At 43.3% G+C, this 23,916-nt stretch overlaps 1 protein-coding gene across 13 annotated transcripts in view; it reads left to right on the top strand.

Annotated features, from left to right (window-relative positions):
- The first annotated feature begins 4,842 nt into the window (after window positions 1-4,842).
- tjp1b (tight junction protein 1b) overlaps window positions 4,843-23,916 on the top strand; it is a 59,573-nt gene continuing 40,499 nt past the window's right edge. For 4 of the 13 annotated variants that reach the window (XM_047597149.1, XM_047597153.1, XM_047597154.1 and 1 more), the window contains exons 1-3: window positions 4,843-5,308; window positions 5,950-6,061; window positions 21,040-21,181. In XM_047597149.1, the coding sequence (XP_047453105.1) occupies window positions 4,873-5,308; window positions 5,950-6,061; window positions 21,040-21,181 (690 nt within the window). In that variant the 5' untranslated portion in view covers window positions 4,843-4,872. Of the gene's footprint in view, window positions 5,309-5,949; window positions 6,062-12,206; window positions 12,955-21,039; window positions 21,182-23,916 lie in introns of those variants that run through there. The other 9 variants (XM_047597155.1, XM_047597151.1, XM_047597152.1 and 6 more) reach the window with 4 other exon arrangements.

Below are 23,916 nucleotides of genomic sequence, written 5' to 3' on the forward strand. Positions count from 1 at the left end.
TCCAGCTTTGTAGACTGTTTCCTGGTGCCACGCAATTATGTGAATTTATTATTTATCATGTAAAGCTCTTTTCCATTGTTGCAACGAGCTCAAGTCGCTTTGTTTTTTTGTGTGTTTCATATTTGTATTACAGAGAGTGTTACCTCAGTGCCCACAAAGAGCAGCCTGCAAACATTAGTCTGCTTATCAAATACACATAGATTAAAAAGTAATGGGTGGATGCACGGAGCACATGAACTAAGTCAGCTCTAAGCTCTGTCCGTGATGTTTTAACTTTCTAACTCAAACTTCATGAGCAACATAAAAGCAACATGAACAATACAGAAGTACTTCTTGTATTTGTTTAATTTCAGAGTGCAAGGCCGTACCTGCAGGCACAGATTTAAGCAGCCGACGTGTGTTATCAAGGTAAACCTCTTTGAGTTATGATGCTGAGGTATTTTTGAAGACTGGCGGCTCCAGGGGCAATAAAAAAACGTGAGCGCATTTGACAGCAGTCATTGTTACACAAATGGGACTTACAGTAAGCAAGCTTGTGTAAATAGTGCTGTTTCTTTTCTTTTTTTTAACCTTTAATTATCTATCCGTCTGTTTTCCCAAGAATAATGATCTATTTGTAAGGAACGCCCTGCTCTTTCACACACCTGGCAGTTGTCCAGTTGAACCAGTCTGGTCTGTTGACCACTGACCGGCTCCACTGGAGCAGCTGGTTAGGGACTTCCATCGAGGCTGAGTAGCCTAATGGGAGAGGGGCAAGTCGTGTTATTCCAATTTCCCAGTCCCAGTTTGATGTTTAACTGATTGAACTGGTGATCCTGTCACCAGGTCAACCAGTGACTGTCATTCAGTAGGAGTTCATCAGCAGACGCCTCATATTTAGCACCCGAGAGTTCACACTGACAGACTGGTTTGGGTTTCTTGTGATTGTTAATTCCTGGCTTCCTTAGAGGATAGGTCTTCAACGGGGGGCCGGGACCCCTAGGGGGTCCACAGAGGTAGTGCAGGAGGGGGCGGGGTCATAAAATCTTTGGTTGATTAGACATATATATATATATATATATATATATATATATTTTCACCCACAATTTGATTTTTTTTAAATACACATTAACATGAGTACAACTTATTTTAATAAGGCATAATATATTATGTATATTTTGTATTTATTATTTTTACAGCAGTTGCATACCCATCCTGTTGAACATAACAAATAAGAAAATGAATATTTGAACCTGTATTATTTGAATAGCTTAATTTGAAATGCAAATAGAGATAAGGATAATATATTTATTAATAGCACTAGACCAAGTTTAATTAAGAGATTAAGAAGGGGTCCCTTCTTAATCTCTCCATCAGTTCGGTGCTTTTGGCCTGAAAAGACCCCTGCCTTAGAAATCATTACTGCTGAGAAAATGTGCATGTCTCCTCTTTCTAATAAATATTAAGCATAAACTCATGCATATCTTTAAGAAATGCTCACTTTCCAGTCTGAGACAGGTTTGTGCAGTTTTATGTAAGGTTTACAAGCTAAGCATCTTTTTATTTTGGCCATTTAAAATGGGGAGAAATAAACACATCCACTGCCTGTAAAGGATTATTAAAAATTTATAAAAAGAAGAAATAACATTAATTCTTTCAACTTTTGATTTTGGCTTCACTAGCGCTGAACTCCTCTGAGTTTTTTTTTTCTTCTTCTTTTTTATTAGCTTGCGTGCCAGGATCTGTGCAGCTGATATGCATATGTTCTGACGAAGAGATTATGACAAGTCAAATAGAAGTAAAGTTGCGGGGTGAGCGTTCCTCCAGAGAATTAAAACCAGACTGTGACCGGACCACAGAATAATGTCAATGTGCCAGCTCAGAGAAAACTGATAAGAACATTCCTCCGGGCAGAAACTGATCAAGAATTGTCAGGAGCAAACAATGCGGCCTAATCGCGATTGTGAGGACAGACCATGTTACTGGGAAGTGATAAGACTTTTATTTTTTTTATCACTTCGGGAAATATTTAATCACGTAATTTTAAACCTTAAGACAACAAAAAGGGTAGATAATATCTGATTACCAAGACAGCAAAGAAAATGTGCTTTGTCTTCGCTGCTCCTTTCACATTAAAGAAAGATTAACTATTACTTCATCTAGAAGGAAGTAACCGTCTAGAAGGAAGTAGATAGGAGACACCAGAACATTTGCATCTTATATGATAACGCAATTAAATGAAATATTATTTTATAGAACACAAGCACTGAAAACAAGCATAATTTGGTCATAATGGGTTGAAACAATCCAGGCAACTGATGTGTATTGGTAAAAACATGATATTAATCAGGCTGCTGCACTCCCCAACACAAAGAAACGCTGTCGACAAAATTCCTCTGGGCCGAAAAGCAGACCGCTGAAAGCAAAACGCTCACGCCTAGCATCCCCCCAAACAAGTTCGTTCCGCAATCAATAGAGAGACGGCAAATTATTATTCCCATTTTCATGAGTTCAGGCTGCTCCTTGTAAATCTTTAATTTCACAGCAAGGTTTCTTGAGCGAGCGCGGCGCAGTTTATGGGCTCATTGTAGATGTCAGACGCAAGCTGTTAGAAAAGTTATTATGTCTGATGACTTTAAATGTCTTTCACTACAAAAATGTCTGCTGAGATCGTGGGGAAGGGAGAGGGCCGACCACCCAGCCTGTCCTCTCATGTGATCCAGGGAGGAGTTCCTCTTAAATAGCCACTACATTCAGGCAGTGGAGGCTGGGGTGGTGGACAGGTCCATCATGTCCCATCACAGACCTGCAGTTAATTTATTTATTTCTTTTAAAGGGCTGTACTTTCAGGCTAGAGGCAAGAATTTAATAATTGATAAATCTACAACAACTCGCCTCTTCAGAGGGAGAGAAAACATCACGTAGAAATAGTGATGCAGGGATAAAAGGCCCCTTTTTGCATAAACATAACATAAGAGGCTTAATTGTACTGATCACTGCATTTTGATGTAACAGCAACAAGTGCAACGGTTTGTTAATTCAAGCAACAACTGACCAACGTGTGTGACGTGTGTGTGACAGCTTTCAAGTCCTGCAACAGGCGCCTCAAAATGTTTCGTCGTGGCTCAGACGAACAGAGCATTCACACCCCGAGAACGTTCTTCGCAATATTAAACAGGGGTTAACCAATGAGATAAGAAGCTTTGTTAAAAGTGTTTGTTGCACGCTGATAGAAAAGAGCGGGACCGCAACCGTGAGATAAATGCTCTGCAGACAACCGCAGGGAAAAGTGCTCACGAGCCAAGATCAACACGCGTGATTCAGACGCGCACCTGACAACGCGATGTGGATAATTACTGCTGGAGTCGTTCGCTCATATTCATTTTTACTTTGAGTAATTTTGCTCGACGGTTATAATACACATCTTATTCAAACAGAAAGTAAAGGCTAAGTAATAGGTTCTAAGAATAAGAAAGAAATCTGTCCTTCAGATCACACTGTCCCTGAAGGCATCTCTTTGTAAAGAACTCTTTAACAGACGGAGTCCAGACATAGTCCTTCTGAAGGTGAATGGCTGCTCAGTCAGAGAAATTTCTCATCTTTTATTTCCGTGTTACTCTCCCCACTGTAGCTAAGAAATGCTGTCTGTTAATATGACTTAATTAACAGAATTCGTTAGGATTAATGCCATGTGACTAAAATATGACAGTATACCATTTATTATTCTTATTATTACTCTTAATATTTCTGCTCATCATCTGGAAACGTTTCTGCTTGAGTTTATTGAACTTTTAGACAAAACCCGAGGTCAACTTAGCCATGCTGTGCATTTATAAAACTGACAAATCACAATTTTAGTCTAGAGAAAACGAGAATAGTGACGCACACAGAGAAAGTTAATAGTGAACGTAAAGTTCACATAAAGTGTTATGGTCTAAAGATATGCATTGAGTCTCACAGATTTTCATATATCACACACAGAACCGGTGGTTAGAGTTTGTGCTCCTGCTATATTTGTAATTTACCGCATAATCTGAAACTCAATGATCAAATGGCACCCTCTTCTGGCAAAGAGCGGCCTGTCCTCGATTCTTTCCCACAGCAGCTGGATAAAATGTGGCTCAAGGTCATATTGGTTGGTGCTGCATTACTCTTTTGTATGGATTTTCAGTACAACGCATTACTCTCCCCTTTAGATGTCCTTGTCCTGTTCTATTATATGTTAATGGTTCTCCTCGGCGCAGGCCTGTCATCTGAACGCAACGGGTCAGCGGCCATGACGAAATGTGTTAATCTAGTCTTAATCAGGTTTCACATTCACAGCAATAAGCAGGAAGGTGAGTTGTTGGACTGATGAGTGACAAGAGCGTCTCCTTCAGGGGCCGGCGGGGGAAAAAAAAAGTTCCATTTGTTTGTGCAAAGTGTTCACTTTGCACAAACAAATGGGGAGCATTTGAATCTCACAAGTCTCCCTGATGCTCCCTGATGATTTTTAGGCCAGTCAGCATTACCCAAAAATAACTGGAGACATTTACATGGTTGTTCTTAATTATCGTTCAAGGGAGAAACTGAAAGGAGAGGCTACGCGGGCACAAATAAATGGGCTGATGTGGAGATTAAGTCAGTATTTTAAATCAGATTTTACTAAATGTTTGATCCTCCAACAAGACAGGGGCATTTATGCAAAATATGTCGAGGATGTCTGAGCAGTGGTGAGCAGTGTGCACTGGTGTACTTAAGCGCCCGTTAATCTTCTTAGCGTCGGTAAGTACCCTGCTAGAAATCAGCCACTGTCCAGATTGTCTCATCCTGCCCCAGATAAGCGACTACTCAGACAACAACAAAGAGAGGCTCGAAGAGAAATGTGGCATGGTCCCCTCGCCCGCATGAAATATGCACCTCCCCTCTTTAGGGAACTGTGCTGACAGGGCTGCAGAAGAAGTTTTGGTGGGTTTCCTCAACCTGAAGATGTTTGGCAGCGGCTCCAAGAAGTGGTTCGTGAGGAGGCAGAAGAGGCACCAGTCGAGATCTGGCAGGCGGCCATGCGTCAGGAAGAAGAAGAGATGGGCGGCCAAGATCCTCAAGCAGCACAGGCAAAAGATCCTCAGTGACCTGGATGTCAACACTGTGCTTCCCTACCTGGTGTACGACAGGGTTTTCTCACTGGGGGAGTACAAGGAAATACTGGGACAAGAGTCCAGCAAGAAGCGGACGGAGATATTCCTGGACCAGCTGTCCTCGAAGGGGCCTGCTGCATTCTGCTCATTCTGCTCTGTTTTGGAGGAAGTCTGTCCCCACCTGTTAACCTGCTTTCTGTTGGACGGAGAAGGTACACCCATTAATAACTCTCTAATTACATCAGTGACTTGCACAAATGCTAAAGGTCATGGAGAGCTGTGTGTTCCTGCTCTCTGGGAAAAAAAACAAAAAAACATTTCAGCATACATTTCAAAGAACAAATGAAAGTCACAGCTCATTGAGCCGTGGCGGTTTCCCACTTATATGTTCGATATTTTCTCTTACACGGCGTTGGGTTTAATTTTCTTTGAGAAATTGAAAGCTAAAACAATATAAACGGAGGGGACGCTGTGCTGCAGTAAGCCAGCGCCGCAGACTAAGAGCCAGCAAAAATAGCTTCTTAAATCTGGGCGGCTGAGGGGATTACAGAGCCGCCGCTCCTAACTAGCCTCTGACAACATATGGCCTGAACGTGGCTGCAGTTTGCAGGGGCCTTGTCTGCGCTGCACTATTCCAGATCAATACGCTTTACTTTGCATTAACATAAAACCCGAGTTCGCTCTGGGAAAATGACTTGCATTTACAGCTGAGTGTCCTCTTTATCTGCGCCCCGATATCAGACAATTAGGAACTGGTGAGCGTTCCTGCTTACTCACCTAGAAACGGGGAGGAAAGACCTGTGAATTAAAAAGGGCCGTTAGGAGCGGATAAAATATTAATCTGTTCCAACAGATGGTGCCCCAGGACGGGTCAGGAAAGGGGGCCCCGCTGCGCCGCCCAACAGTCCGGGAGAGCAACCTCTGTGCTCCCCTCCCACGTACACAGACCCTGTGTTCGACACCAGGTGAGACACTTTGTATCCCTCTGAACTTATGTGAGAGCACAACATCAGCTTTTAAGAATACATGTTATGTATGAGCCTCGAAAGGACATGTGAACAAAAAGGGCAATCTTCAATGTTAATCTTCTTAGGCTGGCCAAGATACTAGCAGGCAAAATATACATTGTGTAAGTTGGGTTGCTCAATCGTCTACGTCTACACTTCCGTTTTCCAAACCTGGTTAATTAAATTACGCTATATTCAAAAATGTGCGGACAGATGACACATTAAAGGGAGTGTGGAGGAACTTAACAGATGCAGATGCCTCCGTATGAGGCATCGGGGTGTCGGTGAATGGTACAAAAATGAAGTGGGTTATATGCCACGGTATTCCCAGCAACCAGATCTCGACTCAGCTGAGCACCTCTGGCAGATTTATGGTAGATTTAGTGCTCTCGGCTTACATTGTAATATGTCAGCGCACCAATTGAGGGATATAATAATCTTTGCGGTGAGGCACTGAAAATACTGCTGAACGTAGTATAAATTATATCGCTGGGAAAAAAAAGGAGTTACAAAAATGACATCTGCTGAGCAAATCTTTTCACGTGTAAGACAGTGGTACGCCGATGCAGAGTTGTGCGAGGCTGCCGCTGAGCGTCGGGGCCTCCCAAATGCGTCACGGCTGAGCGATGGCGTGTTTTTTTTTTTTTTTTGCGTGCGTGTGGACCTCTGGAGAGTACCCTTGGCCCAACTAACAGAGTGACAGGATGGGGGCGGGGCAGGGAACACTTGATTATGTGTATGTACTGTATATGTGTGTGTGTGTGTGTGTTTAGGAGGTTGGAGGATGGGGGGGTTTCTTGGATGTGATGCCTCAAGTGACGGGACAGACATGTTGATATGCTCCCCAGACCGTTAAGGAGGCCTTTTTTTAATATATGACAGCTAAGTCAGCGTGGAGACAGCCATCCCACATCCCAGTGGTCTGGCCCCGGGCACTGACACACACATACACACACGAGACAGGCTGACAGAAACAAACCAACAGACACAACACAGCATAGCGCCACAGCACAGTCAGAATGGTCACAGAGCCTCCACAGGAGATGCAGTACGCTAACAAGACGACGTAAGTGCTCTTAAAATTTTTGGTTTTAGAGTTTATTTATGTGCACAGCAAAGACTCCAGCTGTGCGTGACACCACTTAGACACTAGCGTCTCACATGTGCGTCTGCATGTTTTTTTTTATTTTTTAGAGTGAATGTGTTTTAAAATCTATCACTGATATCCTGCTCGTGCCTGTTAATACACGTCGGGATTCAAACACAGTGGAAAAGTCAAGTGTTGGGAACAATAACTGCATGTGAAAAAAAAAAAAGAAAAACGGCGTAATCTTTTGTTTATTCACTCTCAGGAGAAGTAGGACAGAGACCGCCTCGAGTAACCGAGGTTTGGCTCCCAACGCCGTGTGCCAGCATGTGTCCGTGTGTGACAGAGTGAAGCTTGTCTGCCTCCGCGCTCGTTGCAGACACGGAGACAACCTGGCAGCGCCTTTTGTGTTGTCTGAGCTAAGTCCTATCTCGCACGGAATAGTGTGTTGTGCCCCCGTCCGCACACTTTCCCCCCGGTCCACAGCGGAAGAGCGGATTGATTGTCAGCTGCGTGCGTTCAAAAGAGGCAGCGTGTTTATTAGTTTGGCTTTTCGTGTCCGCCTCTGGTCAGTATCCTGCTGACTTAGAGTGAACATGCAGCATTTAATCACATCTCTGGGCTTGTCTTAAAGGGCACAAAGAACCCATGCATCACTGTGAAGGCAGTGGCAGGGACTGATGTGAAGCCCACTGAGTCAGTTCAAGGCCGACTGCTTCTCAGATTCCCTGCGCGGAACTTCTGAAACTCGCCTTATCTCAGTCTGTAAAAAGGATTTTTTAAAGTGCAAACGTAGGTGCAACAAATGCATAGATATCCCCCGGCAGGAGACGTGCACGCTGCTCCCCGGGATGTCTTGGCCTTGTGTTTGGATCCGAGGCCTTATATGTATATGTGAGGCTGCAGCGATGATGTAAGTCACAGTGCCTCCGTCCATAAGTGGAGAAAATGAGATGCTGGCAGCGTGAAGAGGAGGTGGAGGAGGAGGAGGAGAGGAGAGGAGAGATTAGCTGGAGCTGCGAGGTTATGCTTCTCTGTGCTGATGACTCACCTCACAGCACATGGAGAGAAAGCACTGCGACAGCACTGAGGTGTGACTGTGTGTGTGTGTGTGTGTGTGTGCGCGTGTTTCATTACTCTTGGTCTTCTTGGTGCAGTGCATTCATGTGAAGAGGACTTTCTCTGTGAACTCCTCTTTGTTTGGTGCAAAAGTAATAAATCACGGTGTTACAGCGGTAGTGGTTCTTGGGGCTTTCGTCCAGGTTTGTCTCCTCTGGGAGCAGCTTCCGAGTCCTACAAACCAGCTTTGATTTTGCTGTACAGTAGGAAGTGAACAAGCAAGTCTAAGGACACGAGAAAGAAGGGCAGCCCCGTCTGTCCTATTTACTTGCGAAAAAGAAAAGACAAAAAAAAAAAAAAAAAGATGCTCTAGTGTGTTATTAGCGCTCACGTGCGCTTGTGTGTGCGCGCCCGTGTTTTTCGAATAGCCGGTGCTGGAGTGTGTGAGCGTGCGGCAAAAAGATGTCAGCAGTGGGTTCTCATGTGAGAAGGGTAATGATGGGGCAGGCTGCTCTGAGCCATTACTGTGGAGATGCAGTAGGGGGATGCCAATGTGAAATCAAAGTGCTGCAGTGGAGTGTGCATGGATATGCAGTGGGCTTCTGACTGCAGCACAGCCACTGACCCACTGCTGTGTCAGTGCTTCCCCACTGACACACTACCACTGGTTTCCATACACGCTTCCCATAATGTGTGTGTGTGCACACGAAAGCAGGAGACACACAGAGGGAAAGGGAGAGGGAAGCGTCGGTGTGTGTGTGTGTGTGTGTGTGTGTGTGTGTGTGTGTGTGTGTGTGTGCGCGTGTGTGTCCTTGGTAGTTTCCTCATCCACTAATGGCTGCTGTGTCTTACATGCCTGATAATGATGATGTGTAGTGTCTGAGTAATCAGGAGTGTTTTCTGAATGGCGTGCTGCTCAATGGGAGGTGACGTGGAGCTTTGCTGGTCAGTTTGTGGTAGTGCAGCTTCGCTCAGATGATTCTATTAACGGTGTATTAGGTAACTGTTGACAGGGTTCGAGATGGCACCAACAGGAAGTAGTGACATTACTGGCAGCAGGCAGCCAGGACCCAGTGAATTTATTTTCTTTATGGGGTAAAACTGAATTACTCTCAGTACTTATTACTTGATTTATTCCACCTACATACTCTCTCTTAGTTCCACGACACCACAAGCTCATTTAATCCAATCACAGCGTGGTTTCAAATTAAGTTTGTGTTTTCTAGGTTATTCATCAGAAAGGATCTGCTTTTAAAGCAAATAAAGCGAATTCTTTATACATTTCACTGGCACATGTGAAGTATACCAGAGGAGACAGAAGCCTAAAACACATTTAACTGCAGAAGGTGAATCTAAGTTTACCATTATTTACATAATATCAGCGAGGATTTGAATTGCCCTTATTCCTTACGTCAGCTTCTTTTAACCGCAGCGGATTGCATTATATAAAAATGTTTTATAAATACATTAAAAGTGAATGATTTTTGAATTTCTGCACTCAACACTAGAAGCTGTCTCCCCGGCGGGTATTGCATGTATGAATTTTTATACATTTGCGCGCTGCATGAATTTAGGTTCCCGAAATGCCCTGAAGGCTTTTCTACTTCCAGTCAACCAGAAGGAACGAGCTGGCAAACACAAAAAGGGCTTTTGTTAAAAATTCAGAATAAGACTGATGTTCATTTTCAGTGCATTGTATCAGCTCCACTGTAAATGCTGCGGTTTCCAAAATAATAAAATAACTCTTCCAGCGTAATTAAACTTCGTTTCACAAAGCCACACATCATATGTCCTGTCATGCAGTTCCACGTATACGTACCCTGAGAGGTGGCGCGGGGTAGTTTCTCAATGTCACCGCTGTATATTATAGGATACTTTCATGCATAAAGCATCACAGCATCATGGGTGCATACATTTTTAGCAGTGTCAGCCACAGAGGGATTCGCTCCCCCGACGCTGCCAGTATCAGTGTCGTTTTTCTGTCTGATTGTCTGCGTGGTGGAAATCTTTTTGGAGGACGCAGCTGAGTACATTTTCTGCAAGAGCTTCATTCAGAGTTTTCCTTATTAGCAAACAAGATAACGCCTTTCATCACGTAGCGCTTCCGTCGCCTATATCCTCAGTAGAACTCTATGGCTCACAGGAGATGACTCTAAAGCCCTCACCTCCCATTCATCTGGCCTTTCACACAGTTAGAGTGAGAAGCACACGTCTCAAACTCAGGTGAGAAAGAGGCTCCCTGCCCTAAGACTTCAAAGTCTAGACTAATCGACTTACTCTGAAGCTTAGAACGGCACCAGAGTGTCAGTCTATTGACTGAAAAACAACCCACGCCAGCCTCTGTTTGCTGCTAATGACAGGTGGTGTGGGCACAGTTCACTGAGTGAGAGGTGCTCTGTACCACTCCTCCATGAATTCAACTCTCCAAGCCACCTTACAATCAACAGCAGGACGTAACACGTCAACTGTGGACACGTACAAGTGAGGAAAAGACAGTAGAATAAGTAAAGGTATAAATATGTGAGGTATCGCCAGTGAAACATCCCATTTAAGAGCTAAACTAATAGTCTGTTAGTTCATATTGATTGGAGAAACTGGTATCGTTTTCATCTCACTGTGTGCTGCTTGACGGGCAGCTGAGAATCAGCATCGTTTCCCGTAACAGAACTTTTTTTGTGTGTTCACATTGTGCACAGCGCATACATTATGTCAGATTTCCGTGTAGAAGGCCAAAGACTGAGATATGAGATATGAATCAGAGACTCAGAGCTCACGTCATGTGTGATTCTCAGTGAGAATGACTGTCTGTCTGTGCAGCATCACATAGGTTTGTGTCAGTCTCTACTTTGTGTGTGCTCATAAATGGCCATATTGTTGGTCAGATTGTTTTGCTGGGTTTGTATTTCTTGTGATGAAAAAAAAATGTAATTCCTCTCATTTTTTCCTCATGGGGGGCACAAATACTCTTCCTTAGTATGACATAATCTGTTACACTTATAGTAACTAGGGTAAATCGACTTCATAACTTCATAATATTTATCTCTACCCATAAAAATCTCAAAAGTTAGTGGTATTTCAACTCTTCATAAACATTGTCCTAGGTTTGACAGGGTCGTTACGCACAGGTTCCTTATTGGCACTGGAAATGTCACATTGACAAAAAGAAAATACACACTCAAAATTACTCGCTCAAATCGATGAAGCGCTCAACATGTGACCTGAAACATTCGAGTCGAGGAAAGAGCAAGGAAAGATTAGTCTGAAAGGTCTTCCCCCGTCCCTGCCCCTCAGCGTCTGGACTAGGACTACACTTTCATTCACATTTTTTTATCTTAATCCCCAACATGTTATTGCTCACACAGATTAAGTACACAGAGAGACTGAGATGATTTAAAAGTTGCCAACACACCGCCCCACAAGCACAAATGTTTTTTGGAGTTTAACATGCGTGTTGCCCTTCGGGTCAAATTTGACTTGTCGCGAATGTTTCTATATAACATTATTTGATATAAATGTGGTCAACTGTCCAAAAAAAGGCCCCAATATATAGTAAGACAAAAAAGAAGCTGGCTAAAAAATGTGTAACAGAATCAGGTGATACGTTTTGTTTTAGTCAACCAAACTTTGGAAAGCAAAGCAGGGCGTCCAGTAACTGGGGGGTTTGTAACTCTACATGTCGCAGTGCCCTTAGGTAAAAAACACGGAGCCCCACTGGATAATGCTATTGGTGCGTGAGGACCAGGAGTGGCATTTACTATTGACACAATAGGATGTTTTCATAGTTTGTAAGTCACGTGTATAACGCAGACTTCGAGACTGAAGCAGTTAAATGAAATTTATCAATTTAGGATGGGGGTGGGATGGGACTGGGAGGGGGGCTGGGGACTCCGAATTTCTCGTTCCGCCCCTGTAAGTCACCGCCGCTTCCCGGAAGTATTGGGCAACTCGAAAGCTCCTCGACTTTCTTACGAAGCGACCTCTGCCAGGCAATCAAACGCGAACTTTAAACTTCCCGACCAGATGAGACAGCCGAGCATCTCCGAAACGAATCGGTCACTTGACCTCCCCGCACCCCCTCCCTTTCCTTCTCCCTCTGCCTCTCTCCGCTCCCTCCTCCCCTCCCTCCCAGTCGCTCCCCTCTGACTACACTGTACACACACTCTCTCCTACCTCACACATACGGACGCCTGGACGCTGCAGCGTTTTTAAGAGAGTGTTCCCAACCCTGGATAGGAGGGAGGAGGAGGCAGGAGGAAGGAGATAATGTCCAAATCCTGACCGCGTTCATCTAGAGGCAACAACAAAAAAAAAAAAAAAAAAAGAAAAAAGAAAAGACACTGACAAATTTACACCTCGGATGGATCGGCGATCTGTTTGCGAGCGCTAAAACACGGTCAGAGTGTCATTGCAGACATGGGTCGCAGCGGTACGGCACCTTTCGCTCAGCTCCTTGGGGAGTGTTTTCACTGTCAGTCCTTCAGCGCTGGAAATGGCGTTGTGATGCTGAGCATGGAAGACGCAGCGGAGGCGGATGCCAGGGAATAAAGAAATATATGATCACCTGTGCTTTTCTTTGGGTTGGATTTTTAGTAGCGGTGGACAGTACCATGGTGAATTACCAGAAATACATTACTGTTATGCAGCTGGCTCTGGGGGTGACCGCCTCCAACAAAGAACATTGTCTTCCACCCAGGAAGCGTATGTGGTGAGTATCAGTCTTGGTGCGGATGATGGTGGTGGTGGTGGTGGTGATGTGATGCAGGTTGGGAAGAAAAGAGGGGGGGTTGGGGGGGAATGGGGGGTGCTGCGATGAGCCGAGCCGTCTCCTACCACATCTCGACGAGCGGGTCAGGGAGCCAAAATGAATAAATAAATAAATAAATTGCACCCAGCTCATTCTCCGAAATGACATAATATCCCTGTCAGCCACCGCAGCCGGTCTGCACCGTGTTGCAATCATCACAAGCCCACCGTGGTCGATACCCAGTATGTTAAAGCAACTACTCCGCATGCTGGGAGTTTGTGTGCGTGCGTGCATGTGCGCGGGCACGCGTGGAAGACTGTCATGTCCTTCTTCTCCATTAGTTTCTTAAAGTTGAATGCGTAGGATGATGTCATAGCCTCATCACGGTTTTCTTTGCCTCCAACTTCATGTGCTTCAATGTACCGTGTGGCCTCCACTGCACTGCTGCTGTCACTGGAACCCATCAACCATGTGGTAAAACCATCACCCTCCCTCCTTAACCCCACTCTTGTCCCCACTTGCTGTGCTGTAACTAATGAATAAAATGTTAAGCATGAAACGTGGTCCTCTCCTGTTTTTATTTCCCGTGCTGCGGCCAGGCCTCCGAACACCTCTCATTAAACATTTTACACCCATACTCTGCTCTCAGCATGTGTTTGTGTCCTGTCTGTCCACCTATCCAGTGTCCTCATTACTCTGTGTGCCTGTACGCTACGGTATGTTGCAGTGACCACCTCTCACCCTCTTTTCTTTCTTTTCCTGCGGCCTTGTTCATTTGTTTACTTCAAGGCAATCTCATTCCTTTTCCTCGCCGTAAGCAGATTGCTGCCGGGGCTGCAACGTGTGTGACATAGTATCCCTAATTACAGCTGGATTACCACCGTGTTTGAAAGCAAAGATGGCTAATTAGGAGTCAATAGGCTCAATGGCACTCTGATAGGGTCTTACACAAATTCAGAATGTATCGCGGGCCGTGGATCGCACTGGCTTGGCTCCAGTGTGTGAGAGGCTTAACTATTATCACCACCTCTTTAAACCTAAACCGTTTCTGTGACTGAAGCGAGGACAAAACTCTAATGCCAAAAATCTCCGAGGGTCACACTGTAGATGGAGTTAGATTATGACGACGAAAGGAGATTTATAAACACCCGCTAAGCCTGAATATAAGAGCTTGTAAAATCACCTACAAGTTGAATTGACTCTACTTAAGTGTCCCCGTGTCATCGTTTAATGTTCATTCAAATATCTGCAAGCACAACTCTCACCAACACTCAGTCGAGTGAAGTCAGAGCGTTGCTGTAACCTCAGCAGGGGTCAGATGCTGATCACGTGCAGCTTATTATTTCTTCGGTTGATCATATTCCTTCGCCGTCCTCTCATTAGCCTAATTGGCCCTGTAGGAGAAGACAAGGGACTTCAGCGGGAGTCTCACCTTTCATGTTTCTTCTGCTGTTGTTGTTTTCATACTCAAGTCTCCAGATTTAAGTGGATTTTGGTTGAAGCCTCTTGTCTCATCAGTAGGATCCTTATGAAACCCTTTGAGCAAACTCGTTTAAATATTTTTTTTTATAGATGGGGTGAAAGCAATAACCACGGGTGAGGTGGAGGACGATTTCCGAGCTCTTATCATGTGTCCTCACAGAGACACTAGGCAAAACCCGGCCAATGCATTTTGAATTAGATCTGCTGCTGTTGTCTGAACATTTTTCATCATTCACTATTTAAAGTGCCACACCACTTATTTTACTTCACCTAGGTTTTATTACAAATTATCGTTTTGAAAGTCTTGCTGGTGTGTTTTGCACTTTCCATTATACTGTGTTACGAGCGTGTTTTTCAGTTTTTTACCATGTTAGAAATGTATTCACTGCACATTTGTTTTTCTCACATTGTAGTCTAGGAGATTCAAACGAATCTGCACGTAAGCCTCTTTAGCATGGAACAATAATCAGCCTTTGTCAAAAGTTACTAATTTCACCGCGAATAAATCCCGTCACTTATATGTACTGACCCATGTTATTGCTAATTCACTAAATTAGCAATTTGATCAAATAGAAGCCCTTAGGTCGGAAGAAAGGTGAGAAAACACATCTGGATATAAGATCTCGATAGGATGTATTTAAAAAACATAATAATATAATAATATATAATATAATATGTAATGTTATGTGTAAAAATGTTAGTTGGTTATGTGGTTTATCTAATGTTACATAACGTAGTGATATTTAAAACTGCATGAATTGCACCATCTGAGATTAATATCCCCATCGCTCCTGAATTCACAAATAAAAGAACAGTTGTTGCAGGCACAGTGTAGGAGTAGTAACCTCGAAAGTACTAGTTAAACTGCTTGTTGCGCAACAATGATTGTATTTTGTATGAATCCGATGTATAGTTATTACACTTACTTCTCCATCCATCATTCTCTATAGCAGGGGTCTTCAATGTTTTTCAGGCCAAGGACCCCAAACTGATGAAGAGATTAAGTAGGGACCCCCTACCTACTATATGTGTTCTATATTAAACTCAGCCTAGTGTTATTTATAAATGTACATTATTATTATCATTATTATTTTGCATTCAGTATTAAGCTATCCCTTATCCCTTTACTTAAGTATATTGGATTTATGTTAATGTGCATTTAAAGAAATTTAAATTTGTGAGAGAAAATTTTAATAAAAATATAATAAAAATGTCCAATCAACCAATGATTCTGCGACCCCTATGCGGTGCCTCCTTGCAGTGACTGTGATGCTCTATAGTGCACGGGAAAATGTGACAAATCCCGCCAGCAGTGTATACGCTGCGTATTTTTCTTTGTCAAATCACGACGTGTAATGCGATGTAACGAGCAGGGTCCTTGTTTGGCTGATGCGGGTTTTGAGAACATTTAGTTAAAACTGGAACTCGTCGGGTTGTTTTGTGCGCGTCGTGTCCTAAATATCTGAACAAATACATGAGTCTTGGGCGTGTTTTAACATCACAGCCACAAACCCACAATGAAACATTCATTACGTTTGATCTAGTCCAACACGGACACACAAATGCATGTTTATTTTATAGGCGTATGGTATTTGTAATTTGTAACTCACACACTTACATAACACCTTGCATTATTATGGGAAATATTCTCCCTCGTCCCTTTTTTGCAAAGTGCAAAGAGAAAGAGATTGTGTTGGTTTTAACCTTTTTCTTCAAATGCTGATAGGTTGATTAAAGTGACCTCTGAGATCAATACTCTTCTGTACTCATTAACACTCCATACTGGAAAATGCAGGAAATATACCATATGTCACGGCACTGGTGTCAGTTTCTGCTCGAAACTGAAGGTGTATGTGAGGATTTTCTGTTTTTCTCTTTCTTATAAGTTAAGAGAGTGTTCCCAACCTTGTTAAGACCATTTAAAACAATATCTGTTCTAAAAATGTCTAATCAATAATAATAATAATTAGTAAACCCTCTAAATCACCTTAGGTGTTTATATACATGCAGTATACACATTCATTAGGTACACTGGTAATAAATGCATTCTCATATAAATGTGAACGAAACCTTCATGAAGGCTACGGTATTCAACAAGCTGTTGATTCAAATGCATTTTCATTTTGGAGGCTGTGCACAGTTGTGTTGTACAGACACATGATTCTGTTATTTTTATCAGTGGGTTGGACTGAATGACAGAAACACTTCTGTGTTTAATTCTGTCCAGTTAAACTACACAATCTACATCCTCCACAATGATCAGGGGGTTGAATCGCCACCTTACTGATGCTGTTTCAACATAAACTGAATATTTGAACCCTCATGAAGGGAGATTTAGAGCAGGACTCTTTCCGTAGAATGTATTTACTAGTGTACCTAATGAATTGGCAGGGCAGCCTGCAAACATAGCATCTGACAGAATTAACAAGTGCAACATTTATCATATTTCTGCTGTTCACCATTTGGACAAAAACAAAAAGTACGAAGAACCGGCTCCCTCCCCCCCTTTTGTCTCTTTTCTTTTTTTCGGCTGCCCTTTTCGTAATTGCAGCGTTAATTCTGTCCCATTTCTGATCAAACGGCCAGAGCAGCTTCCCGTCCTGTGCTGATGTCCCAGTGTGCGGTGGTGAGATTACACACCGCTCCGCCCGAACACCGTGGAGCTGCGTGTGCCATGTGCACTCTTGGTGCTCGGTTAGACGAGGCACAGCTCCGCTTGCCTTTGATAAAAGCTGAATAGCAGCAGCAGCAGCAGCAGGAGATGCAGCAGGAGAAGCAGCAGCAGCCTAAATTAGGAGTAGTCTTTGCAAACAGATGTTCCTCTTGCCTCCAGCCTTAGAAACCCAGTCCTTTCTTGCGCACAGACAAAGATTAGCATTAACCTGACTTAATGAACTTTACACTCTGTTGCAAGCCTGCAGGCGTGGTACAACAAGTCTATTGTGTTTATGTAACCGCTTCATCTTATTTTTACCTGCGCCCTTTCACGCAAAACAAAAGCGCACAGCGAAAACCATTTAGGTTTACGTTTGAATTAGCTGACGATAATTGCGTTACAGTCGGTGTGTGCGCGCCGTTATCTTTTTTTTTTTTATTGTTTCTTGGTGTGTGTAGCAGACAATAGTCGGAATTGCTCCTCTTGTAAAGTGTTATATTAGCGCTGGCAAAGACGGGAGGAATGAAGCATAACATTGCCTATTGACCTGCTGATTAAGCACTAGCCGTTATTGCTTGAACTAATCGCACCTGATGGCTCCTCGAGGCAGACTGAGTGAGAGGGAACAGAGTGACAGTATAAAGTCCTGCAGCTGATTAATGTGCGTGTGTGTGTGTGTTTTCCCCCATCCACGCTTCGCTATAGCGCCGGACACCTGCGTGACCTTATCTGTGAATGACACCACCACACTCTGTTATTGGTGGCCCTGGCATTGTTCTTGTTCCATTAACTTTGGAGGCGGGGTCTCTTTGTTCACTGAAGCTGCATAGACTCCATTACACTCGTGATATCATAGACCAAGCAGACATTTGTTGTTTTGTGAACATGCCACTCATTCACTCGACGTGTTTGCTGAAACAAAAGTGCACATAAAGGACCGAGGGACGTATTTAGCCCGTCATTGACAAAGACACCAAATCCTCTGCACTGACGTTGCTATTCGAATATAGTGTCTTTTCTTTGTTATTCGAACCAGCTCAGGTAGAGAACAGATAAATAGATAAATCAATAATTTAAGACACGTTTCAACATTTGGGTAAAGTGGAGGCTGATGTCTGTCTCAGGCCTGTGCGCGTGATACAATGTGTAGCGTGCAGCTGCAGCGTGTTAGCTAATCTTAGCATAAAGCCTGGAAATATTGAATCAAGGTCAAATAAAAAATAAATCTTTATTTACCACGCATAGACGAACACACATAGAAGGAATTGGTCCTCGGCATTTAATCCGTTGAGCTGAGGACGCTTGCAAGGCGCCCGGGGAGCAGTTCCGGGGCTTTTAGGTTTTTGCTCGAGTCACCTCAGCCATAACGGGGATCAAACCGGGGACATCCTGGTCCCAAAGCTGCTTCTCTAACCATCACTCCACGGCCCATCACAAAGTCTGGGAATTAAAAAGCTGTTCACCTATGAACACATTAAATGTTGATGCAGAAGCGTGAAGTGAAAAGTGTCAATCAGAAACATTAGTGGCCCTTTTTTTTTGTGCATGTGTTTCACTATTAGATAGATTATTAAATATGTCCTCTCTGCTTCTAGCACTTCTTCCAGGCTAAACTATGTTTATTTGTTGAACGTACACGTAGTGGTATCGATCTTCTCTATAAACGTTTTTGCAATAAAGTCACAGAGGACGTTTTCATGGCACACAAATCACTGAATTTAAGTCTGCTAACTAACAGGCCACTTATGCACGCATGAAAAACACCAGGGGTCAGTTGGTCATTTTACCACATCTGGCCAACAGTGAATGACACGACGCTCAGCGCCCTCTGCCAGGCTCATGTGAGGCAACACCTGCCGTCTATCAGGAGGCAGCCACTCAAAAACTAAAAAGCTGCGTTTCCCTCACGAGTGCGTGCTCTAAAGTTCTTAAACGGTCTTTTGACTTTCCATAGCTTTGGCAATTATTTAAGGGCGCTACAAGCCAAACCCCATTCGTCCATGTATACTTTAAACGGCGCCCATAAACATGATAAGTGAAAAGGAGACTTTAACATTAAATCTCACTCTTTTATGTATCACCTCACCTCTCCGGCGAAGTGCATTACACCTGCGCATTTGTCAGAGAAGAAGAAATAATTCACTGCACATTATATCTGAGTCGGCACAGTCGCTGGCACTATGTCACATTGTGCCTTTGTGGCCTGAAGTGTCTTGGCTGAAATCCACTTCAGATTCAACATCCAAGAAATGAGCCTCTGAATACGCAGGGCTGCGCCGTGGCCCGCGGAAGAGTCCAAGCAGCTTTTCTCATTAGTCATGTTTGCTGTATTGTTTATGTGAACAATCTGGGGTCGTCTGTAATCGACTGCGTGCACCGTTGAATGCTTTTACCCTGCATTTCCAGCTCGTAAGCACCCCGGGCAACAACTATGGAATTGATGCAGATAGAAAGTGGAATGTGATGTTCACTTTCCTCTCACATTTGTGCGTCCCTTTCTCTTGTAATTCCCCCCCCCTCGCTGAGCCTCCGAACCTCGGGAGCTCATCGAGCCTGCTGCCGAACAGGCTAACGGATATCTACTGTCTCCGAGTCGCGCAGGATTTTTTCCTCATTGAATATTTCATCAGCTAAATTCCCATTAGGAGTGACTGAGAGAAGAGAAGAGCTTAAATTGTGTAGCAGCGGCTCATTATATCTATTCTACAATAAAATAAGACGGTAATAGGGAAAGAATTATTGTCTATTTTGTAATTTTAGATGACTTGTTATAAATTTCTTTCTTTGACCTCAAGCTCCAAGTGATATGATATGCAGAAATAGTTGATGTTTCATTGTAAAAATTTTTTTAAAAAAGACAGACAAATCAGTTATTAATGTAGTAAATATTGTGGTAACAGGGTCCGCTGTACATGTAATTATATTTAAAGTTATCTGCATTACACATTAGTGTAGAAAGAGAAGAAGGAGGAGAAGACAACCCAAGAAAAATAGGGAGACACGCCACCGTCTCTGTAACATAACATCCGAAATAATCGTTATTAACACTTAGAACTCTTGGCTTAATGGTTCGGAAAGTGACATGTCCTCAAGTGATTATTTATAGATTCGAGATCTGCAGTTCCACTAAAAGGCGAACGCCTGCCAGAGATATTTTTCCTCACAAGTTGGGAAGCCTAAAGCTGGCCTTGTGAATGTATCACTACGAATAAAAGCCGTTATTGAAGGTTTGCACCATTATATAATAGAAGTCCGTTTAGAAACGTCATATACTGTAGACGCGGCTGCTCAGGAACCCCGTTAGATTGATAAATTCTCAGCTCAGTTCACATTCATTAACCCTCATGTGGTCTATTAATTTTGCGGCACGGCAATTACGGAATGAACGCGGGGAACGCGAAGGAAACGACGGGCAGTGGGTCTTATTGTGGTCAGCGGGGTTCCAACAGCGATGCTTAAGTGTGTCATTTTTGAAGGGTGCAACATTTCCTGAGAGGACCGGTGATAGGTCAGCCAAGTGTGCCTCCTCCCCACATCTCACCATGACCCAGCTACAGTTTGTCTGCTGTGGCCCACAGAGCTGCGTTCAGTGTTTGATCCTGTGGCGCTTCCTGAGCTTGGACAGGCTTTTTCCTACAAGCACTTTGTGAAATTATATCCAATTATAGATCTCGGTAAATGCCATTGTGTCCGACGGGGAGGTGTGGCCTTTTGAAGAACACAAAAGTGACCACAGTGTTCTTCCTCGCCTTCTTCACCAGCCCTGCCTGTGGCACTGCTGTGATACGACCACGCTTGATGTGTACTTACTTGCCCCTGACGTAGTGCTTTTGTTTTTTTTTCTTTCTCTCTCTGTCCTCCTCCTCCTCCTCCTCCTCTTCCTCTTGCTCCCTCTGTGCTGACCTCAGGATACATCCCAGCCCAACCGCTGGCTCCACCACAGCAGCCTCCTCGGCGAGCACCGGTCAGGGTAAGCCATCACTCCGCCGCATCAAGGGACGCATTCACAGGAGCAAGAGTCTGGACAGCATTGATCTGCTTGACTCCAATGTAAGTACATGACTGAAACGCAACGTATTAACACACTGTTTCAGGTGACCACAGACCTAACAAGCATGACACAACAAAGGTTTGATCACTGTATTTCTTTGGTGTGTCACCAAAAACACTAATTGTATCTCAGTGTTGTCGAACATACATTACCTATTAATTATTACCCATGAGGTAAACAACATTGCCTAATGCCATTAGGACGTCCAAAGTTAAAAGAAAACAAAAAAACGGCATGAGACATATCACCCCCGGGTAAATTTGTTAATTATTAACAACCTTTACAAAGAACTGTTGTTCATAAATGATTGTTTAGTGCAAATTACACAATATACTTTCATGTTTGCAGGTACTTTACATTCCCACACAAGCTATGAAATGATAATAAACCCTTTACAGGGCGCTCATTGAAACATCAACCCTAGAGTGTCGTTGTAGGACGTTGAAAAACATTTGTGAAATTTTTAATTTTTTTTAACTTTCACAGAGAAAATCAAGATTAATGAATTAACCCTATATAGTTCCTTGTCCTTAAGAGGTAAACAAACGTAAACATGTATTTAGATCATTATAACATAAGTGCTGATCCAGGTGCTTGTCGACATGCACGTTTCTTCGTGGTACCTAATAAAGTGGTTACCCTCAGTGTTCATGTAGAGGTGAAGACCCCATTTGACCCTGATTTGACCTGAGAATGTTTTCTTGATCTTCTCTGATTGGCTGAATGAAAAACCACGTGTTTCTTAACCTCACTGAGAGGCATGAGGATGCAATTTGAAATGTGTGAAAATGTTGTGATTTTACACATCAGGCTGAATGTACAACAGGTTAAACAAGATAAAAAATGTTATTGGTGATTTCTATTTCTTCTAAAGGCCGAATGTGGTTCTCCTTGGACAGAGCCAGTGTTGATGTCTGATATTTATACTGAGCTAACCAGCTGCAGGTTGAAGCCTCATAATGACCACTCTGCTTGAGTGGTATCAGTCTCCTCGTAATAACCTTTATAATCTTTTCCTGGATCAAAAAAAAAAAAAAAAAGGTCAAGGGGCAGGGGAAATTTTATGTGAAGTTTATGTGTTTTGAAATGAATTACTGGTTGTCATTGAAAAGAAATTTCAGTTGTGCATCATAGGACACACACTCACACACACACACACATCTTCACATCCATATTCACTTTCAAACCGTACGTGTCTCCATCTTTAAATGCTATAAATGGTCCCTAAAGGCTCAAGGTGAAACATTTTGGATCGTTAAATCTTTCAAGTCCCCTTAAATTATCATGAAATACTCTTTGCTAAGTGTTTTCTGATACGTACGGCGCAATAATTCAAAAAGAAGACGCGGAGCGCTCTGATGTGCATAAATCAAAGCAGACACAGTTGTATTAGACACACATACTGTACCTTGTTGTTTCCAGAGAGTAGACTGCTGGAGGGCCTCGGCCTCGGCCTCGGGGGAATTATATTGTGTTGACAGCTCAGCTCTGACCCGACTATGAATTCAGCTCAAACGCTCCATTTCATTAAAGGATACAACAAAAAACATGAGCTGGTTGAATTATTGATACAGGAACCGGTCGGCGGTGGTGATGCGGGCTTTTTAGAATCTGATTTGATTGTTTCTAGGGTACATGGACAGTTTGAGCTTCTTGAAACCGCGTTGAACGAGTTTCGATGCTCAAAAAACAAAAGAGGCTATTTGAAACAGCATTTGAGACTGTAGGTAAAGACTCTCCTCCTTAGCTGTGATTGCTGTCACTGCAGCTGATTTTTCCAATTAGATTAGTCCCTGTGAGGCTGCAAGCTAACATGCTTATAATGACAGTGATGTCAAACAGTCGCGGTGTGTTCACTGTCTTCAGTTGGGTGTGTTTTCTTGTCTAAATTTGCTACTAAGCACTAAAAAAGTGCAGATTAGGCTAATAATACTCACGATGTGAACCAAAAATTGCTAATAGCTCTTAAAATACTGGTGTCAACCTGACGCTAAAGGTTGTGTGCCATCATGGATCATAGACTAATGAAAAACTACGATCTGTTTTGTAGCTTCTGGTGAACACGGATACCTGCATCTAATCTAATTTCTGCTTAAAATGTGAACTGCTCTCTGTGACAGATTAAAAGGTAAGGGGATCGGCTAAAGTCGGCGCCGTGGGAGCCGTCTCCTGGACACCATTAAGTTTAAAGGCAGTCCATCTAATTGAGTGGTGGACCCGCTGACTGTCAGACTGACATGATTTGTATCCTGTCACTGTGTCTAAAAACAGTAAGCGCACATAGAGTTCCCGCCGCACATGTTGGTCAAAAAAAAAAAAAAAAATGGATTTAACAAAAGGCCTACATTTGAAAAGTAATTACAAAATCAACATTGAGTTCCCGTCTAGTAACCCTGCCTGTGATATGTTGGAGGCTTTTAGACAGTAATTGACAGATTAGCGGTGGCCTTGATTTTGAGCCATACCAATCTTAAGCCTGGAAAAGGTGGTGTGGTGTGACCGCTTGTTTCCTATCCTGCTCTGTGAGTCGCAGGGGGAGACTTACCACCCTGTGGCCGTTTGTCTTCACCGCCTGCCACTCAGAGGACGCTTCAAACGGCTCAAGAGGCCAGTATCTCACGGGAGGATGAGGGCTCAGCTAAGGGCTCCTGGCTTTTCCACTGTATATTTCTTTTGTACGGGGCTGCGTGTGCACCAGAGGAAAACTTGCTGACTTGTTCAAACTGAAATGCAG

This window comes from Mugil cephalus, chromosome 10 (genome assembly GCF_022458985.1).
Source record: "Mugil cephalus isolate CIBA_MC_2020 chromosome 10, CIBA_Mcephalus_1.1, whole genome shotgun sequence".
NCBI classification, from domain to species: domain Eukaryota; kingdom Metazoa; phylum Chordata; class Actinopteri; order Mugiliformes; family Mugilidae; genus Mugil; species Mugil cephalus.